The 14,341-nt window shown below is 43.2% G+C and overlaps 1 protein-coding gene across 2 annotated transcripts in view; it reads right to left on the reverse strand.

Moving 5' to 3' along the window:
* LOC118361537 (receptor-type tyrosine-protein phosphatase N2-like) overlaps positions 1 to 14,341 on the reverse strand; it is a 263,321-nt gene that overhangs the window by 152,402 nt on the left and 96,578 nt on the right. For both annotated transcript variants that reach the window (XM_035741548.2, XM_035741546.2), the window contains 6 exons: positions 13,262 to 13,506; positions 11,859 to 12,303; positions 11,353 to 11,616; positions 9,423 to 9,463; positions 5,064 to 5,572; positions 1,738 to 1,824 (listed from right to left, as the gene is read on the reverse strand). In XM_035741548.2, coding sequence (XP_035597441.1) covers positions 1,738 to 1,824; positions 5,064 to 5,572; positions 9,423 to 9,463; positions 11,353 to 11,616; positions 11,859 to 12,303; positions 13,262 to 13,506 — 1,591 coding nt within the window. The remainder of the gene's footprint in view (positions 1 to 1,737; positions 1,825 to 5,063; positions 5,573 to 9,422; positions 9,464 to 11,352; positions 11,617 to 11,858; positions 12,304 to 13,261; positions 13,507 to 14,341) is intronic.

Below are 14,341 nucleotides of genomic sequence, written 5' to 3' on the forward strand. Positions count from 1 at the left end.
AACTACTTCTATGCTCGCTTCGAAGCAAATAACACTGAAACATGCATGAGAGCACCAGCTGTACCGGAAGACTGTGTGATCATGCTCTCCCCAGCCAATGTGAGTAAGACCTTTAGACAGGTCAACATTCACAAGGCCGCAGGGCTAGACGGTTTACCAGGACGTGTACTGCGTGTATGCGCTGACCAACTAGCAAGTGTCTTCACTGACATTTTCAGCCTCTCTCTGTCCAAGTCTGTAATACCAACATGTTTTTTGGCAGACCACCTTAGTGTGCCCAAGAACCTTCCTAAATTACTACCGACCCATAGCACTCACGTCTGTAGCCATGAAGTGCTTTGAAAGGCAGGTCATGGCTCATATTAACTGTTCTAGACTGTTCTCTCTGCTACCACACGGCAAGCGGTACTAGAGCGCCAAGTCTAGGTCCAAGAGGCTTCTAAACAGCTTCTACCCCCAGGCCATAAGACTCCTGAACATCTAGTCAAATGGCTACCCAGACTATTCACGTGCCCCCCTCCCCACACCACTCTGTTGTCATCTATGCATAATCACTTCAAATAACTCTACCTACATGTACATACTACCTCAACTAACCAGTGCCTCCGCACATTGACTCTGTACCGGCACCCCCCTGTATATATTGTTATTTTTTTTACTGCTCCTCTTTAATTACTTATTTTTTGAAGCTGCATTGTTAGTTAGGGGCTCGTAAGTAAGCATTTCACTGTAAGGTGTTGTATTCAGCGCATGTGACTAACACAATTTGATTTGATTTTTGATGTGAACCCAACAGAATTCAATCCAGAATATGACCTGATCAAATGTCGTGCAATATATAGGGAATAGTCTTCCATTTGGGAAGCATCCCATACAGTATGTGGAGGTAATTAGAGCTGATTTCTCTTTCCAGAGGAACACAAACACACAAAAGGTCGGAATAAGAAGGCTACGCACTCCGCTACTGCACTGCAGGGGCAGCTTCACACACAGTGCTTCCTTCACACACAGTGCTTCCCGTTTCTGGAGTCCTGGAAACCTTTATTCGGTTCCCTGAGCTTTACACTGGAGAAGAAGAAAAAAACATCTTCCTCTTCAGAATTTTAAATGGTCTTTTATTTTAGACAAGGGGTGTCAAACGTAATTCCCAGAGGGCCGCGTGTCTGCTGCTTTTCTGCAGTTGCTACATCCATTTCAGGACTTTAAAGCAAGGATATATAGCCATTGATTCTAGAAGAATATGATTTATAAAATGCCTCATGAGCTTAGTGAATCTTTCTTACCCCACCTGAAACCAAAATATAAGCTTGTTTTACGCAAATGAATGTAATGTAAACAAAGTACCTGTAAACAAACACAGCTTCAAAACATCGTTTGAACCATCATTTCGGTTTCATAGATGGTCAGTCCTTTCATCCATAGCTCCTTCTAAGAATTTCAGAGAGGTTATATTTATCCAGCCACATCGAGCTCGAGCTGTTCATCAAAACAGTGGCTTGGTTTTCACGTTGTTATTGTTTAAAATGCAGATTTCCTCTTGAAGACCTAGACAACCAGATGAGGGGAGTTTCTACCCAATCAATAACCTTCACTGATCAATCATGTACAAAGGAGTTTGACACCCCTGGTTTGAAGGTTATGTCGACAATACTTTCCAGTCCCACTTTTCGACAACAATAAAACACAAGGTGTGTGTGCATTAGTGCATATGGGTCCTGTGTGTCCTGTAATACATACGAGAGGTGGAGAATGTTGGCCACATGGAGGTTGATCCTCCGACCCACATGTTCCATCAGGTCCAGGCCCTGGTCAGAGGTGAGGGAGCTGGGGGGGAGGGCAGACAGAGAGAAAGCACGGTATCAGACATGAAGCGCCTTTATATTACAATCAACCAGTCACAGAACCGGCAGCAACCAGCCCTATTGGCATATCTGGGTTTCCACAAGCCACTGACATGTACATAAACTAACAAGACACACACAACCAAGCACGCATACATACACAATGTATAGATGTGCACACACACGCATATTATAGATGTGCATGCATGCAGGCACACAAACGCAAGCACACACACAAACAGCCTTGCACCAGTGGAATAGGGATCAGGTGCCTCTTCTGGCTTGGTAAATAACCTGCATTTTCCAGCAATGAGACAAGCAGTAAGGTGCAAATGGAACCTGCGCGAGGTGTAATGACTGTATCATATAGGCGTTCTTCACTCTCTCTCACACACACACACACACACACACACACACACACACACACACACACACACACACACACACACACACACACACACACACACACACACACACACACACACACACACACACACACACACACACACACACACACACACACACACACACACACACACACACACACACGAGTAATAATGTGAAAATGTAATGGATGTGTGAAAGTGTAATGGCTCTATGATAAAGCCATGCTCCATCTGAGCTCAGTCCAGTGGCTGCTCTCTCACACAGTGAGGAAATCACCCAAGGAAACAGAGTCTGCATCCCACATGGCCCCCTATTCCCTACATAGTGCACTATTTTTGACCAGACTTTTGGGACCTGGTCAAAAGTGGGCACTGTGCAAGGAATAGGTTGTCATTTTGGACTTAGCCAGAGCAAGCAAAGCATTCGGTAGGCAGCTCTGTATGCAGGAAATGACAGGGACACAGATCGTTGGAGTTAAAGGTTATATATACACTACCTTCAGAAAGTATTCACACCCCTTGACTTTTTCCATATTTTGTAGTGTTACAAAGTGGGATTCAAATGGTTGTAATTTTCCTTTTTGTTGTTGTCAATGATCTACACAAAAAACTCTGTAATGTCAAAGTGTTAGAAACATGCTAACATAAAAAAAAAAATAATTGGAGAAAAAAATATATATTTCTCAATTAGACAAGTATTCAACCCCCTGAGTCAATACATGTTAGAATCACCTTTGGCAGCGATTACAGCTGTGACTCTTTCTGGGTAAGTCTCTAAGAGCTTTTACAATTTCTGGATTGCACAATATTTCAAACATTCTTCAAGCTCTCTTCAAGCTGTGCAGGGCAGAATAACAGATTTTTTACCTAGTCAGCTCAGGGATTCGATCTAGCAACCTTGCATTTACTGGCTCAACACTCTTACCACTAGGCTACCTGCCGCCCCAGTTAATAACTGCACCATACTCAATGGGATATTCAAAGTCTGTTTAATTTTAAAATAATAATTTATACCAATAGATATCTTCTTTGTGAATCATTGGAAAACCTCCCTGGTCTTTTGGTTGAATCTCTGCTTGAAATTCATTGGTCGACTGAGGGACCTTACAGATAATTGTATGTGTGGGGTACAGTGATGGGGTAGTCATTTAAAAACTATGTTAAACACCATTGTTGCACACAGAGTCCATCTTTCCAACTTATTATGTGACTTGTTAAGCACATTTGTACTCCTGAACTTATTTAGGTTTGCCATAACAAAAGGGTAGAATAGACATTTTAGTGTTCCATTTTTCATTAACATTTCTAAAAACATCATTTCACTTTGACATTATGGGGTATTGTGTGTCGATCAGTGACACAAAATCTAAATGTAATCCATTTTAAATGCAGGGTGTAAGAACAAAATCGAGAAAAAGTCAAAGGGTGTGAATACTTTCTGAAGGCACAGTACAGTATGTAGGCTGCACAAAATAGTGTTTAAATTTTGCGTAATCTGGGTACACAATTTGAATTTGTCTAGCTTTTTGGGGGGTCTTTTGTCATATGTTTTGCCTTTAAAGGTTTTAAGGACTATTGTAATACTAAGATAATATTGGGCTAAAAATGACCATGCCAACCAATAACAATACACACAATTGTTAATCTAAACTGATGTGCATCCTAAGATAGTTTACTGGCCTGTTTACACATAATTGTAACATCCTCTAATAACGTTATTACATTTATCACCATGAGGCGCTCGATTTACTCTACCTTTAAGAAAGTGAAGATCTCTTTTTCTGTTTTGAGAGCTTTTGAAAGTTAAAGATTCAACCAAGTGATTCCAGACACGTTCGGCTCCCTCTGCGGTATTTCTAATAACTGGAGAGCTCTAGGAGTGACTTGGTTGTTGATGCTAGCACTTTTCCTCTTGGTTCTCTCTCTCCTCTTCCCCCCCATCTCATCCCAATCCTTCCTCCCATCCCCCCACCACAATGTCAGGAGCTGTCAGATAAGCAAGTTAGCCTGGCCCCACTGCGGGTGGGGAAGGAGATGGGTATAACAACTGCACAATCATCAGGTCTGCAGCAAACTCTGGAGACCACAGTAGGCAGGCTCCTGCTAGCTACAGCAGCATCGGGCTGGGGATGCAGGAACAGGGGGAGGAGAAGAAGGAAGAGAGAGAGAGAAAAGTATGTCTGGAAGGTGAACTGTTCCTCTTGTCTCCCCCTGACTGTGTGTGTATGCTCGCGAGTGTGGGCGCACGCAGTGGGGTTTCTGAGATGTCAAGCCCGGATGGCCGGTGGCGAGCGCCCCTCCCCAAGAAAGCGAGAGGCGTGCTGTTGAACAGGTAAAGGACAGCGCTCTGACACTCTCCCTGATCACGCCAGAAAGGGACTTGAGAAAGTGCCACAGGCGAAACACAGTCGATAGAAACCTATCTTGCGATGTGAGGCTGAGCCGAGTGGAGGCCCTTTGCTGACACCATATCATCATGAACACTGTAATTCAGTGCGGTAATACCCGCACACTGAAGGACTAATCGCTATAGCTATTGTGACCAAGTGCACCACCAAGGATATGAAGCGATCAGTCTCTATAAAAAAGAAAAAGTTTGTATATGTCGGTGTTGTTTTCAAAGATGTATGCTTTTTCAACAGTAGCATGAATTTAGGCAACACAGATTGCTTCAGGCCTATTTTAACCACAGTATGCCCAACGATAAAAAATTATGAGGTGAAGAGAAAATAGGAAACACACAGAGCTGGCGATAACTGCTCATTGTGAAGTTAAAGTATAAATGCATACATTATGTTTGGTAAATAGCAGCAAGTATAATCTTCAGCATACTCACGCTGTGTCTGTAATGATGTAGCCAAAGTCGCCGAGGTGGTTTTTCCCTCGATGTGCCTTTGAGTAAGCTTTGACCCCCATATGCACCACCTCCTCCTCCTCCTGGAGTCGCATGTCCTGTTTCTGTGGCTCTGCTAGGAGATTCTTCTTCTGTGGTTTATCTGCCAAGAGGTCTGTCTCAGCCTCCAGAGGAGGAGGAGCTTTGGTACCGTGGATCCACCTCTCCACATCGGAGTCTACCATGGATTCAGAAGCCTGGACATCCATTGGTTGGTCTGGAGATCTATCCTCTCCTCCTATGGCCATGTTCCTCTCCTCCCATGGGTGTGGTACAGGCACCTGGCCCTGTGTGGTCCTGCTTCTCACATTCTCCAGACCCACTGTTCTCTGGCCCTCAATAGAGGGGCCGCCTGCTGCCCCAGCACCATCAACCTCCATCTGGGCATCTGGCTCATCACTGAAGGGGTTCATATTGAGGTACTCCAACAGCTTACTGACGAAGACTGGGTCCTGTGGTAGGATATGGCAACCATAGACATAGAATCACTTCTAAAATGGACACCGGTCCACGAATTTCAGACCCATTGACTTGAACGGGAAAAACCTCTCTAGTGATTCTATTTCTATGATAGCAACACAGGGATTAGACACTGGTGCTCTAACACCGCACTGTAAAAATGTAAAGTATTAAAACAACATGATTGTGTAATGAAACCATAAAAAGTAGTGCACCTAAGCTGATATCTGGTGTTTGGAGGGTGTTGAAATGTAAACCAAATGTAAGTGTTTTAATACTCAGATTGTGTTTTAAAACAGAAATGTAGTACTCAGAAACACCCAAAGTGGTACTTCAACCTGAATATTGGTGTTTTTGAGAGTGCTGTGAAAACACTTTTTGGGGTTTCAGTGCATGTGAAAGGCAGAATCAACAAACTGTATTTCAACACCATAGTTGTATGAGAAACACAAATGGTTTACAGCCCTATTGATTGATGATAAGGGCCTTATTATGCTTTAATTGAACAGATTAGAAACAGGAGGGGCAGTAAGATGGTACATTTCGTTGATATGTACCATATATACTAAGAAATTATTCTGGGTTACATTGAAATGGGCGGGAAAAAAAATGTGCATTCGAAAAGTATTCAGATCCCTTGACTTTTTCCACATTTGGTAAATTAAAGCCTTATTCTATAATGGATTAAATAAAACAATTTCCTCAGCAATCTACACCCAATAACCCACAATGACTAAGCAAAAAACATTTTTTTGTAATTTTAGCAAATGTGTTAAAGACAAAAAAACTGAAATTCCTTATTTACATAAGTATTCAAACCCTTTGCTGTTATACTCGAAATTGAGCTCAGGTGCATCCTGTTACAATTGATCATCCTTGAGATCGTTTTACAACTCGATTGGAGTCCACCTGTGGTAAATTCAATTAATTAGATAAGATTTTGAAAAGCCATACAACTGTCTATATAAAGTTGACAGTGCATGTCAGAGCAAAAATCAAGCCATGAGGTCGAAGGAATTGTCAGTTGAGGTCCGAAACTAGATTGTGTCGAGGCACAGATCTGGTGAAGGGTACCAAAACATTTCTGCAGCATTGAAGGTCCCCAAAACACAGTGGCCTCCATTATTCTTAAATGGAAAAAGTTTGAAACCACCAAGTCTCTTCCTAGAGCTGGCCGCCCCCGGCCAAACTGAGCAATCGAGAGAGATTGGGAGGTGACCAAGAACCCGATGGTCACTCTGACAGAGCTCTAGAGTTCCTCTGTGGAGATTGGAGAAGCTTACAGAAGGATAACTGCCTATGCAGCACTCCACCAATTAGTCCTTTATGGTAGAGTGTCCAGATGGAAGCCACTCCTCAGAAAAAGGCACATGACAGCCCACTTGGAATTTGCCAAAAGGCACCTAAATACTCTCGGACCATGAGAAACAATATTCTCTGGTCTGATGAAACCAAGATTGAGGTGGTTTCAGCATCATGCTGTGTGGATGTTTTTCAGCGGCAGTGACTGGGAGACTGGTCAAGATCGAGGGAAAGATGAACGGAGCAAAGTACAGAGAGATCCTTGAGGAAAACCTGCTCCAGAGTGCTCAGAACCTCAGGCTGGACCCTAAGCACACAGCCAAGACAACGCAGGAGTGGCTTCGAGACAAGTCTCTGAATGTCCTTGAGTGGTCCAGCCAGAGCCCGGACTTGAACCCGATCAAACATCATTGGAGAGACCTGAAAATAGCTGTGCAGCGATGCTCCCCATCCAACCTGACAGAGCTTGAGAGGATCCCGCACAGAAGAATGGGAGAAACTCCCCAAATTCTGGTGTGCCAAGCTTGTAGCGTCATAACCAGGAAGGCTCTAGGCTGTAATCGTTGTTAAAGGTGCTTCAACAAAGTACTGAGTAAAGGGTCTGAATACTTATGTAAATGTGATATCAGTTTTTTGTTCTTATGTGTAAAAAAAAGGGATATTGTGTGTAGACTGATGAGGGAAAAAACAAACTATTTCATCCATTTTAGAATATCTGTAACCTAACAAAATGTGGACGAAGTCAAGGGGTCTGAACACTTTCCAAAGGCATTGTATGCAAGTTGTGCAGAGCCCTTGGTCTAGCGGTAACCCACCCACTATAGACAGGTCATCCCTCTCCCCACCAAGGTTAGATTCCCGCTCCAACTCTTCAATCTTTTTTTCACACCTATCTGTATCCACTCTGTCATTTCAGAACTGTGTCAAAATACACCCAAAATATATTAGAAGAAATGTATGCAAGACGTTTCAATTTCATATCACCAAAATAATGTAAATCCAACTTCATATGTTGCTCAAAATGTAAGTATCTTTCATTAGGATAACTAAAGAGAGACAAAGGGATTGAACTCATTGGAAGTCTTTGGTTTAAATCTCTTTGCTTTTCCTCGTTTGCCACGTTCTTTCACAAATGTTGTATAAATGTTTGAAGAAAGAATATTACGCTTGTTGTGCTACGAGGTGTAATGGATCATGATGAACGGATATGAAAACCGTTAGGCAAATTGACCTTCAATGAGGACAGCAGACATACCCACATTCATGACTACAGTATCAGTGGAAAATACAGTCCACAATTCCAGCAGATTACCTGCCAATTACTGCTGGTGGTTTGAACCCTGTGCTTGACTTTGCCTGCCAAAACGGTATTTAATATCAAATCGAACACATGAAACAACGGTAAACATTAAGACGTTTCAGTTAATGGGATATACTTCTGCCCTAGACAGGATTCATAATGGTGTTTAGAAGAGTTAGAAGCACGTCAAACTCATTCCATGGAGGACTGAGTGTCTGTGTTTTTTTTGCTCCTCCCTCCTCCCTCTGTGGGTTTTTGCTCCTCCCTCCTCCCACTAATTAGTAAAGAACTATCCTCACCTGGTTGTCTCGGGCTTAATTGAAAATAAATGACAAAAACCTGCAGACACTTGGCACTCCATGGAATGAGTTTGATACCCCGGCTTTATAGAGAGGAAACGAACGTCACCTTTAGAGAAGGCATCTAATTCTGCACTAAACAGGACTCGAAAAAACAAAAATAGTGTTTTCAACCTTTTCTTTTAGTGCTCCCAGTCCCTGGCATAATGTTGCACATCACTTGATTTCGCGGTGCTACCACTCACCATGTAATGTTTCAGAACATCTCAGGATGATGTGCATCAATACTCCAGCCAAGTTCAGTTTCCGTCACGTTCAAGTTGGCTGAAGCTCAGTTGCCACTCGTTTTGGTGTTACAAAGCACTCCATTTAATCCGTGTGCTATCTATTTTACTGCAAAGGTTTTGCTTTATAAGAAGAGCGAACCTATTCTTAAATTGAAGGGTTTTTGTTCCATGAGAAAATCATGTGTTTCCAGCAAGGCTGAGGTTTTAAAGAAGTAATTCATTGAAAGTTCAACGTGAACTCTCTTCTTTTCCTTCCTTTGTCGACATCATTCTGTTCAACAGATACAATGGTTTCAAAATGCTGACTGAAATGTCTACGCAAACACTAACTTCAATGATTTGTACCAGTACTGCTATACTACTGTTTCTAAAAAAGTTTAAAGAAGGGTTATTTTAAAGTTTACGCGAGCAAATATTTAATATGAAACAGATAGGACAGAAAACACGTTTTACAAACCTTAAACATCCGCAGACGGATATTTGATTTATTTATAAGAATCTCTTTGAAATCATAGTGAACAGATTGATATTCCTTCGGTTGAAGGTGGTAATTTACCTTAAAAAATGTCTTTCATTAGAGTTTTATATAGGCCTTTCATCAATGAGTGGCAATTGAAGAAGCGGTTGCTAAAAACATGACGTGGATTAGGCCTACCTTGTCGTCTGGCTCAGAGTCTGCATCCTCCATTGTTTGCCCTGTAAAAATCCGAATCCGAAAACGTTCACAAGATAAAATACAAATTCCCATTGTTTCCCACAAAACAGTGGACAATTAAATTTGCTAAAGTAAAGGCCTTACGGCTAATAACCAAACAATCCAAAACTTTTTCACATAGGTTTTACTTTACTTTCACCCTGGTGATAAATGTCTGTCTGTTGACTCTTGTGGACAGTCTACGTAACATAAATGGTAAGGTATCTTAAACATCTGTTGACAATTTTCCAGTGAGTTGTTTTTTAGCTACTGGTCGTTTGTTCGATTCACCACTTAGCAGGTGTCCACATCTTTCAAATTTTGGAAGGGGAAGGGGACATTTGGCTCAAAGACTCGACTGGAACTTGCAGAGAGAGGGGAGTGGAGCAACCATCCTGCTTCAGCTCCTCGTTCTAGTCTCTCTCCCAGAACCAAATTGAATAGTTGGTGCGAGATTTTCATTCTGGATTGCCTAGGCTAATCTGACCATGACTTGTGAAATATGTGCTGTGATATACACACCAAGACAGTCGTGAAGAGGGCACGACAAAACATATTCCCCCTCCAGGAGACTGAAAACATTTGGCATGGGTCCTGAGATCCTCAAAAGGTTCTACAGCTGCAACATCGAGAGCATCCTGACTCGGCCTCCGACCACAGGGCACTACAGAGGGTAGTGCGTACGGCCCAATACATCACTGGGGCTAAACTGCCTGCCATCCAGGACCTCTACACCAGGCAGTGTCTGAAGACGGCCCTAAAAATTGTCAAAGACTCCAGCCACAGAACCAAATTTCACCCTAGTCATAGACTGTTCTCTCTGCTACCGCACGGCAAGCGGTACCGGAGTGCCAAGTCTAGGACCAAACGGCTTCTCAACCCCCAAGCCATAAGACTCTTGAACAGGTCATCAAATGGCTACCCGGACTATTAGCATTGTGACCCCCCACAAACCCCTCTTTTACATTGCTGCTACTCTCTATTTATCATCTAGGCATAGTCACTTTAACTATACCAACATGTTGAATATTACCTCAATTAGCCTGACTAAACGGTGCCCCCCGCACATTGACTCTGTACCGGTACCACCTGTATATAGTCTCACTACTGTTATTTTCACTGTCATTTTACTGTTTTTTATTTTATTTATTTTTTATTTATCTGATACCTATTTTTTACTTAAAAATGGCACTGTTGGTTAGGCCTTGTAAGCAAGCATTTCACTGTAAGGTTGTTGTATTCGGCGCACGTGACAAATAAACTTTGATTTGATGTACACTGAGTGTACAAAGCATTAAGGACACCTGGTCTTTCCATGACATAGGTGAATCCAGGTGAAAGCTATGATCCCTTATAGATGTCACTTGTTAAATCCACTTCAGTCAGTGTCGATGAAGGGGAGGCTTCTCAACATCTTAAAGGAGGATTTTTAAGCCTTAAGACAGGGTGAATGGGTGAGACAAAATATTTAAGTGCCTTTGAACAGGGTATGGTAGTAGGTGCCGGTTTTGTGTCAAGAACTGCAACGCTGCTGGGTTTTTCACGCTCAACCGTTTCCTGTGTGTCAAGAATGGTCTACCACCCAATGACATCCAAACAACTTGACACAACTGTGGGAAGCATTGGAGTCAACACGGGCCAGCATCCCTGTGGAATGCTTTTGACACCTTGTAGAGTCCATGCCACGATGAATTGAGTCTATTCTGAGGGCAAAGGGTGCGGTGCAACTCAATATTAGGAAAGTGTCCTTAATGTTTCCACATTCAGTGTATATTGCATATAAGTGAAGTGTGGTATGTCTTGTGATGTATTATTATAATGTATGTACCCCAGGAATGTTGGCAAACAATGGGGCAGGAAAGTATTAATTCATTCATTCATTCATACATACCTTGAAGCCTTGCATCTTGCCCCAACATGACGTCTTGGTCCTCCTCATCCTGGTCCTTGGAAGGTAAGGGCTCTCTCTTCATCTGCCTGTCCCGTATGGATGCCATGACCCTGGGCTTAGCTCTGGCCCCGGGCCCCTCCCCATCCACCACATGCAGGGCCTCAGAGATGATGTCTGCCAGCTGGTTCAGGTCTTTACCCATCAAACCGTCCATGTTCACTCTCTGCCTCCCCAGCTGGTTGACCACGTTCTGGATGAACCGTTCTGAGGGAGAGGGTAGAAAGGAGGAACACAGAGAAAGGTTAATGTGAGATCCACTATAACTGTCCAGTAGCTTTGATATTCACAGAAGCACGACTGCCTCGAAATGAATAAAATATCATACAATACATCTTTGAAATTCTCTTTTTTTTGTGAGTGTGGATCCACTACAAATGAATCTGAAGTCCACAGAAGCACACAAGACAGTGCAAACACAAATTATTGTGGAAAAAAGAAGACCTTACCATCCACTGTACTGAGCTGTTCCTTGGGCACCTGATGGTTGGAAGAAGCCTTGAAGAGAAGCCTGTCTATGTTGGGCCTTGGAGGTTTGGAGCCACTGCCACCAAGTCGTGTCTGGGGTTCCACCTGATCACCAGAGCGTACAGGGCTGACATAGCTGACATAGTGGAGCTTCCCCTTGGGTCCCACCACCGATCCCACCACTGCCCCTTGTAAAGGGCGGCTCTGGGTGTGTGCTGCCCCAGCCAGGTAGCGCTCCAGCTGGGCAGTCAACCCCTTGGCACTTCCCCTGGCACTCCCAGGCTCCTGGCTGGAGTAGGCTGTCTCCACTGGGGGTCTCCAGCTCCCCACGGCCCCCTTTGTGAAGACCTTACCCCCCTGGGGTGGTTCTGCAGACTGTAGACGATAGAATGTAGACTTTCCCTTCTTGGGCTGGAAGTCTTCATTCTGTAACACAACCATGTTTATCAACTGCCCTTGGCAATTGCATATGGAAATTCTAAAAGGAAATAGTGTCACTCAATAGCCATTTTGTGCATTTTCAGAACAGATTTTCAAAACACATCTCCCCCATCAAACAGAGCACCACTAGCTTCTCATAAACCAACCTAGAAACTACTGAATTAAAGCAGTCGATTCAAAAGAAATACAAGCAATAACATAGATACATTGACACAATTAACACAAGGATAAGGTGTTAGACCCCTAGGCTCTGGAAATCAGTGTGTATGCAATCTTCCTACTTTGTGTTGTTCTGTCCCCAGAGATAATGTGATTCTCCCTAGCTTGGTAGTATTGGGAGACCCTAATGGCATTAACCCAGCAGGATGGGCCTCCGCCTTTCATGCTAACCAAGTTTGTCATGCTCTATCCCACAATGCAACAAAGAACCCCACCTCGTTATGACGGAGGGTCCTGAACTCCTCAACTCTGGACACCATCATCGCTACGGTAATACGTGAATGGGAAGTAGCCAGGCAGCTTTTGGGTTGGCTGGGTAGCGGGGCAACCCCTGGGGTTCTGCCATGAATATATATATATATATATATATATATATATATATATATATATATATATATATATATATATATATATATATATAGTCAAGAAGTGATGGGACCCCCTTTCTAAATGGGCATCATACATTCTCAGCAGGATTGTAAAGAGGAGAAACAGGAAATGAAAGCAGTGCAGAGACAACATAGCTAACTTCTGCCAATATGGTTTCTTCCTCTTACTCATTAGGACAGAAAGAAGATGAAAACATGGGGCCCCAAAAAAGGACATGGACCCCCTGGTTCACCAAGGTCGGGGCCTCTCTCTCCATGGTCCCCTATAGCTACGAAACACAGGTGGTTTGGAACCATTCCCCTCCCATGGAATGGCTTCTCTATAGGGATATTACCTTGGTGAGGGGGCTCTCTCGCTGGGGCCCCTGGCGAGCAGTGCCAACAGACTGTGGAAGGAGACCAAGCTCTTGCAGGTACTTCTGGACACCAAGCTCTCCCTTTCCAGTCTTGAGCTTCCTGGCTCCACCATAGAGTGTCAGAGAGGCAGAAGGGGGTTCCGGCCTTCGGATAGGAACCTTGCGTATCTTGGAAAGCTCTCTGGAGATCACCTGCTGGGTGGTAGCATCCTGCCATGTCAACCCTAGAGAGATGGAGTCGAGCGAATTGATGTTAAACCATGGTCATATTCATTAGTGCACACATAGCAAAACATTTTGCAATGGTAAAATGAAAATTGGACAAGTCCCTCCTCGTTTCTGTCTGTTTTCTTCCATTTTGCGTCGAGTAGAGGTAACCCAAGTTACCACTCTGTTTGTACAAGAATACCAACGTACATTCTCCCGTGTTGATCCACAGCAAATTAAAAGAGAGTGCTAAATCAACACTGTAGAGTCTGTGGACCCATAGACACACCGGAACAGTGTTAAATTAACACTCTGCTTAGTGTAAAGCCTTATTCAAATATTTCACAGAGTGACTTGCCTTTCGAGTAAATTGTAGAGTTACCACCCATGACACCATGGACTTCACCAAGTGAGATCCTAAATGAACATGTTTTCATAATTTATGCAATTTTATAACACAATATCATATGGATTTCCTAAGGTGTCACTTTCTGACCTGAGTTCTTTTGTTATGTCTTTGTTTTAGTATGGTCAGCGCGTGAGTTGGTTGGGTTGTCTTTGTTAGTTTTTCTATGATTTGCTATTTCTGTGTTTGGCCATCATTGTCCCTGATTGAGAACCATATTTAGGGAGCCTGTTTTCTATTGTGTGTCTGCACCAGCCAGAACTGTTTTCGGTTGTCGGTTTATTGTTTTTGTTCAGTGTTCAAGTTCTTTATTAAAAGATATGGACACATACGACGCTGCACCTTGGTCCTCACCTTCTTCCACCAACAACGGCCGTTACATAAGGCCTTATTTTGAGGGCATAGTTTAACCTTAATACAAGTGCAGGAAACTCATACACGTCACT

This window comes from Oncorhynchus keta, chromosome 28 (assembly GCF_023373465.1).
Source record: "Oncorhynchus keta strain PuntledgeMale-10-30-2019 chromosome 28, Oket_V2, whole genome shotgun sequence".
In the NCBI taxonomy this organism is placed as follows: Eukaryota; Metazoa; Chordata; class Actinopteri; order Salmoniformes; family Salmonidae; genus Oncorhynchus; species Oncorhynchus keta.